The sequence below is a fragment of the Balearica regulorum genome, chromosome Z, assembly GCF_011004875.1.
Source record: "Balearica regulorum gibbericeps isolate bBalReg1 chromosome Z, bBalReg1.pri, whole genome shotgun sequence".
NCBI classification, from domain to species: Eukaryota; Metazoa; Chordata; class Aves; order Gruiformes; family Gruidae; genus Balearica; species Balearica regulorum.
In genome coordinates this window covers 10673510-10692689 of record NC_046220.1, presented here as the reverse complement: position 1 = coordinate 10692689, position 19180 = coordinate 10673510, and the positions used below count along the sequence as shown (strand labels likewise).

Below are 19180 nucleotides of genomic sequence, written 5' to 3'. Positions count from 1 at the left end.
CCAGTGTCAACGCTTTTTGAAGGCCTCAAGTTTTGGAGACTGACAATATTACATTGTAGAGAAAAATCTGTGATATTCATAGCAATGAAAGATATTACACTGCCAAAGGGAGAACTTCAGAGCTCCTCTTCCTGGGTTCCCACCCCTCTGCCCTTTTGTTCCAACAATTATCTTCTGCTCCGCTCCTGCTTACTGGCCTCATACAGGATTGGACTGAACCACATCACTGCAGCACAGATTTTGTTCCCTTAGATAAAGCAGTATCACAAATGACACTGATAGTTTGAATGTTTGGTTGGGTTTTTTTTCTCCTTATGACAGAGATGCATTTACTTAGTATTAATTAGGTAGCACATGACTAATCTGCCACAGAGGAAATCCAATGTAATTTCACTGTGTATATTTTAATGAGTTTTGCCTATTGCTTCTAATTTGAATTTTCAACAGTTACAACAGCAGAAGAAAATTATATCTAGAGGTTTGTTTTAAAGATATATTTTGTTAATGTTCTGTATTTTTTTTACAGCAAACCAGAAAGCTACAGGTAGGGGGATGAAGGAGTTAATCTTTGCCTGAGTGCAGCCTTCTCTAATTTTTACTGTGAAGTTAAAATACTTTTACCTAAATAATGAATTGCAAGATTAGTCAGTATTGTCTTAAAAACTCTGAAAGTAGGAAGAGTATAAAGATTGTCCACATTAACCCAATATTTGTCAAGAAGAGTATTTAACTCTCAAATAACAGTTCTTCATCCATCATTCCCTTTCAGGGCTGCTTTATGTGCCCTGTGAACTAAAAAGGGCTATATCACCCTTGGTATTACCTCGTTCCTCTTCCAATGACTGACCGACATAACATCCCAAGGCTGTGCTGAACATGTAGGAAAACCCAACAAAACCAGATCCCGAGATTAGTATGACGCTCTTGGGAAAGTTCAAGGAATTGCAATGGCATATCTGAACTTCTGCTTGTAGAGCGCTGCAAAAGTGAGGGTATTTTCCTATATAGATAGCCTGTGGACAAGAGGACTAGTGCCGCTGAAGTCAGCGGGACCTGCAGACAATCAACACCTCTGGCAACTGGGCCACATGCTTATGTGAGACCTTGTTATTATACAAAAAGGCTCTTCGTTTTACTCTTTTTTCACTGCCACATAAGCTGACCTAGTTTACAATCTGCCTCTGTACAGATGTGTCCTCTGCCATGGGCGGAAAGAGGACAGAGCTGTTGCCAACAAAGAGCGCCTGGAGTTAGGAGGGGGAAGAGGCGCAGAGTGGCTCAGGATGGGGAGATAAAGAGAAGGAAGTGAAAGACAAGCGTGTTTGGAAGAGAAGAGAGTGAAGACATATCTGTGTCTGCTGCTCCTGCTTTATCCAGGAAACAGAGGAGTTACTCAAAGTCTTTGCTTTGGGACTTGGTCAGTGTGTTGGAGCCTAGTTTCAGTGAGGCAGATTTTATTATTGTTATGTGGCGAACCTTCAGATGGAGAATAATTCAAATGGGATACCTTTTCCTATTAGGAAGAAATTCTTAAAGGCTGCTGTTTTACAGCCCAGCACGCTGTTCTTGTTCTCTGTGAACTCCTAAAGATGCTGAGAGCAGTGGAGAATAAAGAGGAATAAAAGGAAGGAAAATACTGTGATAATGCCTGGATATGCCAGGCACTTTTCGAACATTTATAAAATTAAATGCGGATCTGAAAGGTGATGCCTGATATAGTAGCCTCTACACTGAATTTCACTGAGCATGAAACATGAATTTTGCTTGGGATGCAGGTTTTTAAGTGTCTTAGATTAGCTGTCAGAAATTTTGTGATTAGATTAGTTTTCCTCTCCTTGTGGTTATGGTTATTTCTCTGACTGCAGAATAACATGCAGATGAGCTGGATGAAGGAATGCACCGGCTTGCGGTAATGCATGTGAGATGAGAATGGTACTTCTGTGTATTCTCAGTGCCTTTATAAAACTAATGAATGCAGAGATCCATCAGTCAGTTAGCAAAAGAGCTGTGGGAAGTTTGGAGGTCACATTCATAAATGCTTTATATTCAGTGCAGGGATGAAATGTTGAGTATTGCAGAGGCAGGGAGCTGCTGGTAGGGAACTGACTGGAGATCCCTGTTCTGTTCCTGGCGTTGCTGATGACCTGTGGTGTGACTGAAGGCAAGTCACTTTCCCTTATTTGCCTATATGAGTGGATGAATTTTAGGACAGGGACTGCCTGTTAGTGGGTGTTTGCAGAACGTAATGGGACCTCAGCTGTGGTTAGGGAGTTCAAATACTAACGTAGCATGAACTTTAAAATTATTTTCTCAAGTTATTCAGCTGACAATCTCATTTACGCACATCTATTATGTGGTAGAATAGCTTGGCAAGATTTCTATCAGCAACTGGCTACATGAGAACTCTCAGTAACTTAAATGTGACTCCTTGAGTGAGTAATGTTTTAGTACTGGCTCCATAAACTGTTTTAGTCATCATCAGCTTACAAACTATATGCATAGCCCTGCCAGAACTTACCACGCAGTGTAGTGTATTTTACCGCAAGCAGTTCAGTCACAGGAGTAATACCCAGTAGTAACTGTTAGTGTAATCTACACCCACTTGAAGAAGTTACTCTGTTCTGCAGTGGCAAAACCAGCCAAGTTTCACTGGCATCACGTTCTCTTCAGTTCATTGGAACTGTTAGCTCCCCTTCACAAGAAATCCAAAGAAGTGTTCAGTACCTGTGATGTTGTAAGGGAGAATTTTTTTTTATTGCAGCTCATGGGGATACCGCTGCATAACTGACTCATGGTTCTCCCTCCTTCTTGTGGAAAATGCAGTCATTGCAAATCTGGAGCTGTAAGGTTTCACTTAAAGCTCTTTACAGTCTTACCCCAGCTAATGTTTCTGCTTTGATTACTCCTGCCTTATCTCAGTCTCTTTGTACACTCTTCCACAATAGCCCCTGTTTCTTTCCCCTGCTGTGGGCTTTATGTCTCATTTCAGTCTGTTCCTTTTCCTAAGAGCAGAAAAAAATCCCATTCAGTAGTATCCCTCTTTTATTCTACAAATCCTTCTTTCAAGTCTGCTTCACCAATAACATCAACATAAGGCAGTCCTGAAAGATGGCTTGCCCATGTCCAGCTTGCCTGATTGAGCCTGAACATCCTCAGGGGCAGGGAGCATATCTCTATATATTTTCTGAATTACTGTGTGCATAGGAAAAGACATATAAATATAGCACTACTTGTTACATATTCAACATTTAGATCAACTGCTGGGGAAGATAATCACAGACTACAGTACTTCAACAGTCATGCACAGTTGCATATTGTTCCTCCAACTAAACAGGCATAGCAAAAAATATTTAAAAAGCAACATTATTGTAGAAATAGGGAACCTCTGTAACTCTTCCATACAATACTTGAATAGCATATTCTCACAAAGAGCATTTGCTTGTGAACTAAAGAGCTTGATCCAAAGCCCAGTGGAGACTCTTCCAATGCTTTCAATGAGCTTTGGATTAAGTCCTTCCTGAGGAACAGATGCAGGGTTTTATTCACTGCCACTAGAACAATAAAAATGACAAGACAAAGAATAAAATTGTCTACAGAGAATAAAGCAGTGTTGTCCTGCAGCAGCTTAAATACATTAGGCTCTATAGTTAAAAGAAAGTCCTGTAGAGTTAGTAAAATTGTTTGTGTAGCCCATTTACAAAATATGCAGTGCAGAAATGTTTAAATATCTACACATAAACACCCAAACACAGTGTATTTCAGTAAGCATTCAACTTCTCAGTATTTGCAAGGGCTGAGTTATAAATGTAACTACAAATTCCAGTTGTGCAAACAAAGATAACACAGAAATAGTTTGTTGCCATTAATCATCAAAACTGCTATGGAAGAGAGGTTGAGGTTTTTTTACGCCAATGGCTTTTAGATGGATCGGAAGTGTTTACTGAGATGTCAACCAGGCTTTCAACCAGGCTTTGCTTCAGTAAGTTTATCTCATTCAACATAATGATTTCTTATCTGGCTGGTAGATGTTATCAAAATGTAATCAACAATGAGTGTTGAGGAGCAGAGACATTTGCCCCTAAAGGAAAAACTGGGGCCAGAGTCACCCCAGGAAAAAGAGTCCAACAAGGGAGGTAAGCAACTGGAGGGGACACAAGAGACTAGACTGAAGTGAAAGTGGCAGCAGAACACTTGGCAGAAACTAAGCCAGGTAGGAACCTGGGACCTGCAGCAGAGGCAAAATGTGAAGGGAATCTGATCAAAGACTTTCTCAAGAGGTCTAGGTATATCTTGTAAAGAGGTCTAGTGGGAGAGAGAATGAAAGCAACAGACAAAACAGGCTGCTTTTTGAAACACCTGTATGGATTTATATAGAAAGTAGAAACTGGGAAAGGAGCCTGGATTAGAAGATGTTGCAGTCGTAGCAAGAAAGACCCTCGTGATGAATATGAGGAGCGACAGGTGGATTTTCAAAGGAGGAACTGGCATGGTCTGGTGCAAGAAGGTGTGATGAGCAGAAATGGACGTTACACAAAACTTTTTGTACCAGGAAAGAAAGAAGAGAATCAAAAGCTGACAACTAATATGACACAAAACTATTTCTGTAACTGTTGAAAATAATACCATCTAAATTTTACTTGCTCGTATTATATGTTCCTAATTTTTTCAGCTCACAAATAGCAGCCTCAGAAACAAGTCAGTATTCTTAAGTCTCGTACATTTAATTACTAAGCAAAGCCAACGTAGTGCTTAATCCAGTTCCAAACATTAACTAAATGCAGAAAGACACATTTTGTCATGCCATCTTTTCCTGGAGGATTACCACAGGTGGGCTCTGACAATTACAGAGAAGAGAAATCCTTCTGTCTTTGCTTTTACTCCTACATCAAGAACCCAATCAGCCTTCAGGGACTGAAAGCCCTACTACATAGAAGAACAGCAAGACCCTCTTGCCATACCCCTAATGTTTCCACCTTTATGTTGCTACAGCCTTAATGAGCGCTCCTGCGAATTCTTGATACCTTTTAATCTTCTGAGTTTTGCACATTGACGTACAAACGTTCAGCAGCTGAGCTGCTTTCTCCAGACATTTTAGTGAGCCCTCCATATATTCAAGGCTGGATGCTTGTTCCTTCCAGTGCTATTGTAACAGTGTTAAATGCCTCCAACTGCAACTGGGATCTGTCATCTGCTGCAAGGTGGATGGCGATACTAGAAATGATTACATGAGAAAACCAAGCCTATGTGAAGGTCCTCAGAAAATCAGACAAGTGGATAATATTCAAAGAAGAAATTCTTTGTCTTGGGACGAATGTTTTTTTCCCATTGAACAATATCGCAGTTTCGCAAAGATGTGCGAAACTATCTTGAATTAGAAGGGGAACGTGCCCAGTGACTAAACCCTTGGCCAACCTTAAAGACTGGCTGTCCCTGCTGTAAGCCAAGGTCCTAGTTTCACTGCATTTTCCGATCATCAGAAGTGAAATCATGCAAAACAAAACTGTAATGAGATGATAAGACAAGCTGATTATAGGCCTGCTAATTAAAAATACACAGTATTCTGTATGGAAACCCAGCTCTGCACTATGAAACTGCTGTGCATTTTAATGTGTAACTCACACACTGTCGGAGCAGGCAATCTTATTTGTCTTTGGATGTGAAGGCAGGTGGGCATGTTTTACACAGGTACCACAGCTTGACAGTCGTGTTACTTTGCTTTGACAGTTCCCATGCAGAGCCACAGACATAAAATTACAATGCCCGAGGTCAAACATATGGCTCTGATCACTTCCCTGACCAACACTGCCTGCCTTGGTCCTGGTATGAAGATGCACTCGAGAGCAATTAGGAGAGACCATAGCTGGAAATGAACTCTTAGCTGTGTGCTGTGACATGCAGTTCAATAACTCAGATCCTCCTCTCCATTAGCCAGCCCAGCTCCACTGACTTCAGCATGAGGTGAGCTGTGGCCAGGACCAGGGATGGAGAGCACGACCTGGGAAAACCAGTGATGAGAGCTGGTGGGAGCCAAGTGCGGAAAGCATCAGCTGCAGAAAATAAACCATTTTACTCCTTGAAGTTGGTGTGCACCTTGCCTTGGATTTTTATTGCACAAATGTCTCTGAATTCAGCAGCACCCCTCCATGGCTGGCATGGCAGCAAGATACATCCTAAACTGCCTGAGGGGTCAGGGAGGAGGGGATATGAAGCCATGCAGGCTTACACTTTGATAGATGACCAGGGATTTTTGCTCTGGCCTCACACGCTTCAGATACATACACTGTGCAGAAAGAGCATCTCCTTAAAAAAACTGCTCCAGAGTGCTGAAAATATCAAAGCCTCTGTCATTTTCAGTTATCTGTTAAGTTTTCAGCCACAGCACATTTATGGCAGTGGGGCAAGGGGGAGAATGAGGGGAAGGGGTTGCATATTGTTGGATTATTTTTTTTGTTTTAAGCAGCTATCCAGTGAAATTTGTAAGTCTTTCCAGAGTTTTCTGGAGTCACTTAGATTCTTTGGTGATACAAGCTTTCATAAAACCAATGAAAGAGCAAATTGAGGTTCTATATCTGATAAAATATTCCAGCAAAATAGCAGCATCCTGTTCACTGAAATTCTGTCAGCCTACTGCTGATCCTTTTATGTTGAAATTAGGAGTTGTTCACCAAGATAATCTTCCAACCTCCTGTACAGGAGCGTTCCAGAGAAGCCAAATAGTCTATATGTACGTCTTCCTCCTTGTTACCGTCAGCAGTAATGATGGTGGAAAAATAAAGAAAACCAGCTGCAGTTTATGGTACTCCCACACACATACACATTCTCCTTTTTGAGCAAAAGCTGCAAGAAAGGCTCACTGATAGAGTACATGGTATTCTGAACCTGCACTCCACAAAGAACTGCAGGCATAACAGGATGTGTTTTAAACGCAACAATGAAGAGGCAGCATTTTGCTATTTAGAAAAGAAGGGAGAAACATAAAAAAAACTCTGAGATAATTCATAAACTTTGGCTTGTCCAACAATAGGTCCAGCTTGGCTAGTTCTGAGCACATTACACGGAGTGCCTCTTTGGGAGGACCACATTTTTCCTTTCCTGTAAGGGAGAGTATTAATTTGCTTCATGGCTAGGATCAAGTGTAACATTTTTTTACTGATCCATATCCTGTTTTCACTGGTTGTGATTGTCATTACCTATCAGATATAAGAGCTTTCTGTGCTTTATTGAAACCTGTGCAATTACCATTGACTTGAACCATACAGTCAAGAGCACAGTATGGACCTAGGAGCAGCATGTTGCTTCTTGTTAATAGTTTGTTAAAGTTCAAGGGAACTCTATGATGGCGCTGGTCTCCACTTGGAGTAAGTAGGCTGTTGAAAATAACAGAGATATGTGGATTTCTATTTCCTGATTTCTATTAATTGAGAATCTACTTTCTCCTAGTATCAGCGGAAAAAAAAATTGCAACTATGTCTGCACAGACCCTTTTCAGAGTTAATCTAAAATTAATGGTTTTCTTATATGAAAATAACATTTCCCATTTGATTGTTTAGCGATAGAAAGGATGGTTGTTTTGGGTTTGACTCTCTTAGCAAATGCAAGCTCAGAAGAGTTTATATCCAGCTGCTCCATATAGTCTTCGCCTCAAACACCAGTCTTCTCCCTTCCACAAATTATTAGCAAGTTAGTTATTAAAGAAAATGTCAGTGCTTCATCATTTGCTATGACTAAATTAATTTTCTTCTGTGCTGGTAAGGATGCTCTCATGGACTGTATTGACTTTCCTGTGCTAGCATTTTGCTGATTCTGCTCAGACTGTGTCAATGCCAGCACTGAGTCAGCCTCCCTCTTACAAAGTTCTGCCATTAAACCTCCTCCTTCAGTGGGGGGTCGTTATTAAAAAAATGAGACCTCTTTTTTAAAACCAAAGAGAAAACATTGCTAAGTCAGATTTTATTCTGTGTGGTGTTACACTCCCAAGCATTGGAAGTACTGTGTTGTTAAATTGCATTCCACACTCATTGAACCTTTTTTCCCCTCTTCCTTGAGTATGACCTTAAGTGAAGCCGGAGAAAGTTAGGGACTGATTAAACTCTAGCTCAGAGCTTTCCCAGCAGTCCTACAGGTCCTGCTTCTGATATACGAGCTGCCACAAAGCAATACTACACTGAGCAGAGCACTGATAGCAACCAGCACAAAATGCCTGGGAATGCCTGTGCAAGTCCAAGGTCCAGCTGCAATCAGAATTATTTAAATATCTGATTTAACTATAACATGAAAGTTTCATTTTGAAGGCTTTGCATTATCAATTTGAACCTTACTTTTATTGCTTGTGTTGTAAATTATTTGCCTAAAGAAAGGTGGATTCTCACTGACTGATACCCATGAGGACATGTTGATTTGCTGCTTTATATAGATTTAACCTTATATTTGGTCATTGTATTTGATAGCCAAGAGTATGAAATTCTGTCCTGTATTGTCTATTCTACATGCTTAACTACATTTAGTCAGATTCATATTTATTGTTTATTAGTAGATCTGTTTTAGGTTTTTTTGTTTTTAACATCAGTTTGGTCTGGCACCTTTTGGATTTTATTAGCAGTTAAATAAAAACTATGGGAAACCTCGATTCTGAGAAAATTATTAATTTTTTCTAAGTGGTAAATGAAACTAGTAAATATGATAAGAAAAATCTAATGAAAGGTTTTCAAAGCATGTTTTGTATTTACATTTTTCTCATTAAAAAAAAAGTTTTGCAGGTGCTGACTTTAGCTGATTATTCACCATGGCCTTTTTAATATCTTAAAGCTAGCTAATCTGAGCTTCTCACAGCAGTTTTTACTCGTAGACCGGAAGAAGATATGAACTTGCTGCATTTTTATCTTTAAGTGCTTTCCTAAACAAAAGAGTTAGTTATTGGGCTAAATTTAACTAACCGTAATTTAAGAAAAAATTCCTCTGCTTTTATAGCGGAAGTCTGAAATCTGCTTTCTAAGTTTCATCTGAACCAGTTTAACAGCCTTGTTTAGTATTTTAATTTAAAGAAACATAAAAGATTAAAGTAAATTTAGGCATTAATATGGGCTTTGTATATCCAAATTAGCATCTTTATTTAAAAATATGACTTATGATAAAGGGAGAGGCCTTTAGTTTTTAACATGGTTGGTTTTGTCTTTAGATATACGTGCTTCACAGCAGTGTCAGCAGCCCTGAAGATGAACGTCTTGGCCCTGCAGGAATTCACTTGCCCATTCACTCCCTTTCCACTCCCAATCGTACCAACAAATTCATTTGCTGCTGTTAAAAACACATGGCTGCACACCATCACACCGAGAACGACAAAGAAAAAGGAATAGCCCCATCACACCTATTCCAGCAAAACGGCGTGTTTCCACACACCACCCAAACACACCAGGCTACCAGGTGAGGGCAATGCTTCTCAGATGCTTGCCCTCATCATGCTGACAAGCTGCTTGCACGCGGGTTTCCAGCAGATGGAAGGAGGTGGGGTAGAGGTAACTGCAGAGGGGCCTGAGAAGAAGAGAAGGTACAAGGGAAGACATGCGGGGGATTGACTCATAGCGAGGAAGGATTGAGCGTTGGTTTGACACCATCTTGCAGTGAGCTGCCAGGATTATTTAACAAGACCTCCCAAGAGATGCACTTTTATTGAAGGTCCTCCTAATCCCAATCATTGCCAAATATTTAGGAGAAGTCCCTGCGGTAGTCAAGCGAATGCAGTTTACACCAACGAGGGCTGCTGTGCAAACTGCTCCCACCACGACAACCTCCTTGTGGCTAAAGATGTGTCCCATCCCACTGAGAGTGGGGTGCCATCGAGCATTGTGTTTGAGCGCAGCACGGATCCCTGTGCTTCCCACAAGGACGCAGTGAGAGGAGACTTACCCCTGCACCCTCCTCGTCTTCGGGACCTTCACAGGAGCATGGTCCCAGCGGGTCCCTCGGCAGCATATCCGATCCTCCTGCGCCTACAAAACCAAAGACATTTTATTGCCCATGGGAGAATATGCATGGCTGAGAGGTTGTTTTGCTTTGCTTGGATCCATTTTTCCCAGCCACACTCTGTTGCCAGCCTGGTATCTCGTCAGCATTGTTAAAGACAGCAGAAAGGGTACAAAAACAATGACTGACAAATATTTTGCGAGCTCTGTGTGCTGTGGAGAAGCAGCCACTGCTGGGAGAAAATGCAGCAGATGCTTAATGGGTTGACGCAGCATGCCATAGCTCAGGAAGGACGTACTCAATTTCAGCCCTCGCAGCGGCCATCCCTGTCCCTAGGGCAGTGCCCAGTGCCAGGACTGGGGCTGCCTTCGTCCCTGATGGGGTGGTGGGATGGCCCTGGCTGCCAGGTCCAGCCTTGCCATCCCCAGGCAGCCCCCAGACACTGCTCTGTGCTCGCCTGTGCTGCTGTGCTGAAGGTGTGCCCGTGCTCACGCCATCCCAGGGATGAGCTCGTCCCATCTTGGGAAGAAGCCAGAGGACTTTTCAGCACTTCTGTGGATCCCAAGGCAAGGGTAACCAAGAACATCTAGGACCCTAACTAAGAGCATCTCATTAGTGAACACTGTCGGCCAGGCAGTAGTCACCACTGCTTATCCGGAGAGGTCAGGTTATAGGCGCAGCTCCCAGGGCATGGTGTGGGCAGCCCGTCAGTCCTGTCTGGAACAACCTCTGCACTTTTGTTTCTATATCAAGCTTAAACCTTGAAGAAAGTAAGAACGTATCCGCTCATTTCACCTCCAGGGACAATCTTGGTTAAGCACAGCTAGCCACGGACAGCTGCTTGATTGCTTTTGGAATTTCCATAGCAATGGCAATAATTACAATAAATAATGGTGGATTAGTCAGATTAAATTGGTGAATATTTTCTAAACTGTGAAATTAAATTATAGGGGTTACACAATTTCCTCTATAGAGGATAAGGATGTATAGGATTTATATATCATCTCCAATAGCACTGTTGAATGTACACATTCACACTGAGAATACATTGAATAATGTTCTTTGTGCTACCACAGCGCTGTGCGCACCTACTAAATTTGAAATATGGCTCATGTAATAATACAGCTTGAAATGGCTCTGTGGTCCTTGGTCAATACAAGGACAGTTATTCATGCCCTCTGCTGCTACTTCACTCTATAATATTGAGCGTGTCTCTTCAAACCACTACTGTTTGAGTATGCTCCACAGTTGTGTTATGATTACTTATGCAAAAGGATCCGTGCATCAAAGATGCCCTTTGCTTATTTGTTGCTCCAGCAGACAGTGGCACATGCTAACAGTGCTAGCTTGAGCTGTAGTCTGCCTATGGATACATGGAGGCACTAACTGCACACCTGTATCTTTCTAACCATATTGGCCGGTGGGTTTTCCTGCTTTTTGGTACCCTTGGATAGACATCTTTTGCTCTGGGGGAAGAATATTAAAAAGTGTCAGTGCAGCTTATGTGCCAAGATACTGGAGGTGCTTTTAACTTTTTCCAGCACAGGTTCTTTGGAGCTGACCCCCTTGTCTACCCACATGCTGAGCTGTGGTGTCCATGTAGTCCACAGAGCCAGTAGGTAGCCCCCAGCAAGGTTTAAAGACTGCATTAAAACCAGTGGAAGTGTGTAATAATGAAATTGGGACCTTTTTTACTTGTTGTGTTCTCAGCACTCTGGAAAAGTCCACAAAGACAGTCTAATCCTGTGACTTTACCACAGGACTGACTCCTCCTTTGCATTCGTCTCTGCTGCGTTCCCCTAGAGCATTGCTGCTTTGGAAGTGGTGCTGCAGAAAAGGCATGTAGTTTGTTCTGTCTTGATTTCTGTTTTCTGCTGGTTTTTTCTTTCCAGCTCACTTCAATAACTATATTCATGCTAATCTCATGTAACCTTCTCAAGGACCTTCCTTGTTATATGTCTGTAGAGCATTTTAGCACAGTGAGCCTCTACTGATTCTCTACTGATACCTATGTGCTCTCCTGCTATTCAAATGCAGATATAAAATAGAGCTGTGTGCCTTTTTTTTTACCATTTCATTAAAGCATCCCTTCATGCTCAGGTCCCTGTGCTTCTTTTCCTGCAGTATATTTGGAACTGTGAAGCCTTCAGCATGTTGTCCTTGTGTGGATGCCTCTGTTTGCATTAGCAAGTAGCTGTGCAGTAGGAGTGGATCAGAGGATGGGAGCAATTGGTGCTGACATCTCTAGATCTATATTGGAAGTATTTCCAGCATTTAATGTCAAACTAGATTTAGTCTGATTCCCTGGATTGAATTCCCACAGTGTCAGAAGGAGTAATAGTTCATTTGAATATTTGTGCTTCCACTAGGCTTTGAAAAGTATTTCTTGTGACCCTGCCGAAGAGATTCTTGTTTGGTTTCCTCTGAAAGGACTCTTGCCTGTGACTCAACCAGTCTCATCACATAGTGTGATTCACTCCATGTCTGAACCAGTTGCAAGTGTGGTTGAGGAAAGAGGGATGAGTTCACTAGAAAACATACTACTGTTCTCTGCCAAAGTGCTGATGTATATGCAGCCTACGGCCATCAAGAAAGAGCAGTCTGGTGACTAGGATGCTAAGTGGAGATGTGAGTTGCCTAATTTCAGACCTGTGCTATAACTAACATTCTGCATAGCCCTTGGTAGGCACTGGTATTGACTTAAATTGTCCACCTGTAAGTGATGTTCCCCACTGATGAAAGATTAAGAAGAGAGCATTTACAGCAGTAATACATGTATTTAACTAGACAAGAAGTCATGAAACTCCAAGGCCTAGACATTAACATGCATAAGAAAGGACATATCTCCCCCAAATCTCTCAAACTTACAAATTCCATAAGCCTGAGTAGACTTCATCTCCACACTCTGTATTTGGTGACAGGTCATACCTGCCACAGCATGGACCTCTGACTTAATCTGCATGAAGTACATGGCAACCTAACAATCACCCTTGGATTAAAAACAAATAAAAATAATCACAAGCATGTTCACATCCATGGACATACTGTAAAGGCTGCACATAGTACGAGGTCATGCTGCCATTAGCACAGCTAAAGTTTTACATCCATCATAGTCTGTACAGCTGCAGGGCAGCTCCATCAGCACTATCGGGGCTCAGTGGCTTTTCATCCATCTCTGTGCATGCTGGCTCCACTTCTGTGTAGTACTGTGCTGACTTATTTGTTTCCTTTTACTTGCTGTTGATTTCAACTCTGAATAGGGTTTGATGGATGACAGGAGTTTAACAATAAAAAGGACTGGACAATACAACAGGAATGAAGCTGAGCTAACAGTCTCTTTCCTTAAGAGATGTATCTGTGCAGACTTGGGAGGAAAATCAAGGTGCAGATAATAAGAAGGAATTTGGGCTCTTGGCCCACAAGCATCAGCCAGGAGACAAAGGAACAGATGTTGTCAAGACAAGAAGGATGAAATTTAAGCGTAAAAGGCAGATGCCCGGTTTCTGGTGATGTAGTTGGCAGTGGAAGTGCAGAATATGGATGAAAAATAGAGGTACTGATGAGGGATCTGGAAATGTGCTGTGCACACCCACTCATGGCTCTTAACAAACAAGAGGATACTTTAGCAGTTCATTCCTGAATCACAGTTCTTTGTGGTCAGCACTGCGACCAAGGAGGAGGCACCTCTGCCTTGGTTAGCAGTGACCTGGGGCGGTACACTTATCTCAAGGGTGCTTGCTCCATCCATCTCAGTCTGTCAACCCCTTTGGGTTTCTGCTCTACTTCTGCAGGACCTGGACAAAGAAAGGAAACCTCAAGGTGCAATTCAGCTACCGAAGTATGTGACCTTTCTCCAGGGGCACACAACTCCCTTAGAAAATACTTCACAAATGCAAAAATTACCCAGAAACAACAGTCTTACGGTCTTAATTTTGCTATAAGTTTTAGCAACAGAGTGCTCTGTGTTTTCAGCATATAGACTCCATTGCTGTGTTGTTAGGCTGGTGAGAAAGCCCTGTACCATACAACCATTAACACTGGGGCAAGCTGTATCCGTCTGAAACCTGGCAGCCTACATCCTCTTGCAAAAGACACTGGTGCAGTAAAGGGGCAGGTTGTACCATAAGAGCTGAATCAGAGAACACTTTTAGGGCAAAGATTTGTCTCCTCAGAGGAAAAGCAATTATGGGTATTCACCAGGAAAACTCCTGCAGTGATCGAATCATACTAAATCAAGCCTTCTTCATTTCTCACATGATAGTCATTTATACCTGCTATGAAAGGTTAGAGCATAGTCGAATGTTCACTTGCATGGCAGCTGGAGCAGTTTAAGATTTATTATCCTTTTCCACTGAGACAGGTTGTTTGTGGAAGCATTTGTAGTGCTTTTCAGAGCCAAGGCAGGTTGCACACAAGCGCCAAAAGGACACGTTACTGCTCCCAGTTTGTCCCCATCTGCCTACTGGAGGGTGCTGCCTCTCAGATCTGCCAGCTGGTTTGTTGCTCACCAGAATGCTTCCTGCCCTGTTCAGAGTGGATGGAAACAGGCCAGCTCCAACCACATAAATCCTGGATCTTCACTAAACTGGCCCACTTGGTCTTGAAGAGGCCAAGGAGGCAATTTATTAGAGCAACTATTTTCACTCGACTTGAACCACAGGGATTCCTGCAGTTTCTCGGTCTGCTTTCTTTCAGCTACATATGACTTGTCATTAAAAATGAAAGCCGAACTATGTCCTTGTGTTGCTATCTTGGCAGTGCCAGCTGAGCCAGCAGACAGATGCCATGTTAAACTACAAAGTTGAGTTTGTCACCAATTATTCCTGTGAATAATAAAAGGTCATTCAGAAAAATAAAATCCTCAGAGGAGAGGGAGGGAAAAAAAAAGACACAGTCTAGTTAAAAAGACCTTTCAGCAAGAGTGCTGGCATGTTTATTTATTGAACCACTAAATGGCTTGATGGCTTCATGCAGTTCAGATTGGGAGAGGTCACATATCAGCATGAAGACAAAGGCATAACTTAAGTGGTGAAGAAAATAACTCATTTATCTGGGGGTTTTTTTGCATTTACTTTTCTTTAATATACGGTATGTTTAGGCATTGCATTCTTGCTATATTTTGAAACAATAGTAAGGAAACTTCCTTACCCTTTTAACCATGCTTTGAAGGCTCACCTCTAAGAGTTAAGAAAATATCTTAGTCTCAGCTTCCATAGAATCTTCAGTCTTAGAAAACCTATTACAGAGAGTGCTGTAGGTGCCACTTCTCTTGTGACGTGAGTGTCTCTCTGATAGCAATTGTCTTAAGAGCGCTAGCTCATTTAATCTGTTTTTCTGCATCTGATAGCGGTGTTATTCACTGGGATGCACAGATTATAGAGCTAATGGCACAATTCTCTTTTACTGATTTGCTTTTCTCTTCCAAATGATTTTTCTTCCCCCCAGCTTTCACACTGTGATGTATTTTGGACCTAAACATAAATAAGGCAAAAATCTCCCTATTAGGGCTAGTAGGAGAGAAGTCACACCTACTTATGTGCCATTAAAAAGGAACCTTGGCTGGTGTCATTTCTCAAAGGGTGTTGGTTGAATTGTGATCATGCAAGACTGATCATGCATCTATACTAAGACTAGGTGTCAAAGGCTCAGTCTCCAAAATTCAGATGTACGTTTTAGTTCCAGATGTAGTCTGGCACCATTCTGGGAAACACCTAAGAAGACTTGCATTGGTGGTTGCAGGTAGAGTAAAGTCATTGCAGATCCCCATCACTGAGATGCATTATCTCTCTTCAGCTTAGTCAGGTTTTCAGGAGTGATTTGAACTAGCCCAGGCTAGCAATACCCTGACATGGTTTTTGCATGCTTCAGTCATGTGGGAAGTGATGGCAGCTTGGGAGAACAGCTACACCTTCAGCCATTCACTACAAGGTAATGCAACACTAGTCTCAAACTTTGTCCCTTACTCATTTTAATGAGGAATTTCTACCTACCAATGTAGTTTCTGGTGACCAGCAGTGATGAACTTGATTCAGATTGTGCATGTGTTTTCTTGCAGATTTAACTTTGTGGGCAAAACCCTTTCAATGGCTAGTTGTAGTAGCATAAAATAGCTGCTATGAAGTTCACCCTTTCTGCTGTGAAGCAAGCAAAAAGTCCTCAGAACCATAATCTCCATATATTTTGCAATGAAACCTTAAGTATAGACCAGCCCTGAGGTTAAAGCTATTCTAAGAGAGTGAGATTGCAATGTTGCTTAGAAAATTGCTACCAATCTCAGCAATCTTGTTCAGACTGAACAGTTTAGGATGAAATTGACAGAGAAACACTGAAGTTTTTGGAGGAGAAGTAGTCTGCAGGAAATAAGCTAAAACTCTGACATGAATTGGGAGGCATGAGGAAGGGAAAACCTGTGAATTTTGTTTCTCTTTCTTGTAATAATTTGCCTTGGTATACTTTCTCTTATTTGGAAATAACAATTAGGAAGTGTGATGTTCTATCAGTAAAAAAGCAGATAGCCTCCTAGCTTTGCCTATAGTTCCTGTATGTCAGCAGTGCAGCCAAACAATGAATCCATAAAGAAGGGAAGCACAAGCCACTCATGCAAATTCTTTTTAATCATGGCATCTTAAGCTCAATAGCAGAAAGAAAGCAGAAGGTAGCAGGAAGATTATCTGCTACTGATAACCATTCTCTACTAGGAGAAAAAAAACCATCAGTTACACAAACAGTGCTGCAAGTGCATGTCTGTAATGCAGTGAGGGAGACAAATAGCTTGTGGTGCTCATCTCACTGCATCCACCTAGAGGATTTCTTGCCCCCCCAAATGCATGTCTGTAAATACCACAAAGATGAGTTTCTAGTCCTCTCAGCAGAGCCAACAGAGAGGACTGCAAGAGCTGTGTCCAATTTCCTTAACTGCAAAGTGAGACAGTTTATCTCTTGTCTTCATCATGCTAATCTTGCCCACACTGATGCAGATGAGGCATATTTTTATGATGCCTTCTGTTACCTGGAGTTAGACCTGCAGCTGCATGTACCAACAGTTGGAAGTGCTACGTGCATATGTGGAAGATCCTATGGATGCATGTCAACAGTCAAAAGTGGTATGTATCCACTTAAACCTAATTCCCTTTTCAGTGTCTTTTAGCAGCAGGCAAGACATTCCTCATTAGTGGATATTACTGCTGAAGTAAATGGCCATGCCTTTGCAGTGCACCTAGTAGGGATGGGAGGAAAGCAATCTCAATTTTTCAGCAAATTTGTCTTCAGATGACTCTTCCAATTATGCTATTCTGCTCTCCCCTGTGGTGAGCAACCAGTCTGGCTCAACAGGGTAAATCCTTGTATGCGTCAGATTGCATTACTGCAGAGTAGGAGGGACAATCATACTCTGCTGACATTTAGCTGCAGGTAATAGAGTGCATATAAGAGGACCTATCACTGTCAATTTTCTTCTCACACCTCATGGTCTCCTTCAGGGGTGACATTTTGGATCTGGTTTGCATTTGAGGTCTGACAAAAATGGCAGGCTTACTGAATGCATAGTAGAAATGATTGAACTGCACACATCCACCTACTGTATTTAGGAATAAATAGGTATAAGGTTTTTTTCTGAGAAGCCTTCTTCCACGCTGCTAAAAACGCCATATTGCCAGATTTTCACAATTAACTCAGGAGTTAAACAAATAAGGGGGTTTTAAAGGATAAGACCCTGAAGAAGTATTTCAGTCCTTGATAAGGCAACAGCAAGGGCCCTGAATAGACTTATCTGCCTGATTAGATTGTAGCTGTTAAGGGCCAAACTGCAATGAGGCAGATCTAGCTAAAACTGTCTAGACTGACCTAACCTTTGATCTCCACTTTTGCATACTTTTGAGTTAAGATTGTACTGTCAGTTGCTTTGAAGAAATGTGTAATTTTTCTGTCAGACAAATTTGTATCAACACTTTATTGCAAAGCTTAAACCATCAGTTTTGCTTGACAGAAGATGGTATTAATTAGTACCTTTTCACTACCTTCCATTGTGGTAAAGAGTAATGTGCCAGGTATCAAAGAACCCACTGCAACCCTGCATTTGTACTAGACGCACACATTAGTGCAAATCCTGTCAATTCTGCAACGGCAGAGTCAAATCTTGTTCTTCCCTAGAGAGGTGCATGACAGTTGAAAGGTGCAGGTGAACTGGTGTTATCATGGCATGAGCCATGACACTACTGGAAAGCCACACAATCCAGCAGAGCAGACCCTTTCACGCCAGATATTTGATTCACTTGAAGTGGAGAATAGTTCTATCATCTGCAAGAAGAGATCCAGAGCACTGGACAGGGTTAGTAACTGTATAGTCAAATTAAAATCACTGCTTGATGTAAGGTTAATATAATCTAACTTTTAACAAAAGGACATCAGAGAGAAGACCCAGACATTTAAGGTTGGAGGCACCTGTCTTCACCTAAACTTATCTGTGCTGCATGGTAATCAGTTTTGGATCTTACTTATAGAGTAAGTTAGTGCTCAATTAGAGAAGATGCATCAGCCTCTGGCCTCTGTGGATAAGGCTTGCAATCTTAGAAAATGACATATAATTAGGAAAAATTATAGTGTTTGCTTTCAAAGTACTATTTGTTTTCCCAAAAAAGCTAACTGACAGGCAAACATAATATCCAGACATGGTATATCCTCCTCAGTTATTCACGTATCACCTCCCCAGAATTAAAATAGGTAGTGAAATGTTTCGTTTCCCAGCCACAATGTTCAAAGGAAGTATGACTTGCTGGTCGAAACTCCAGTGATGTGTCTCATCCAAGCCATATGCCTGAAAGAGTTCAATAAAGGATTGCTTGGCTCTCTTATAGAGGAAGAGATCAAGTGCCTTGAAAGTGAAAGACAAACTAAAAAGAAAATAAATTATAATTTTGGTATCATGATACTGGGCTATATTTTGCACCTAAAAGGTTTAATATTTAAGGAAAAATCACAAGTTAATGTACAGTGTCAAATGATGCCACATCCATCACCTTCCAGCCATTAGGTGGCATTAATGCCCATTAGGGCATTATGAGAATTATAACAAGCTACATTTCATGAGTATTTTTTGAGTCCTGCGGTAGAGAGATGGGCTAACTGGGTATAGCTTTCCAGGCTGTCCCACACTTTGGAGACTCATATAGAGATGGCATCCTGATTCTGCCTGGGAGCCCCACAAAACCTCCACATAAATAAA

At 41.6% G+C, this 19180-nt stretch overlaps 1 protein-coding gene across 5 annotated transcripts in view; it reads right to left on the bottom strand.

The window, feature by feature from the left end:
- PALM2AKAP2 (PALM2 and AKAP2 fusion) overlaps positions 1–19180 on the bottom strand; it is a 271609-nt gene that overhangs the window by 100970 nt on the left and 151459 nt on the right. For all 5 annotated transcript variants that reach the window (XM_075740493.1, XM_075740496.1, XM_075740495.1 and 2 more), the window contains one exon: positions 9904–9986. In XM_075740493.1, coding sequence (XP_075596608.1) covers positions 9904–9986 — 83 coding nt within the window. The remainder of the gene's footprint in view (positions 1–9903; positions 9987–19180) is intronic.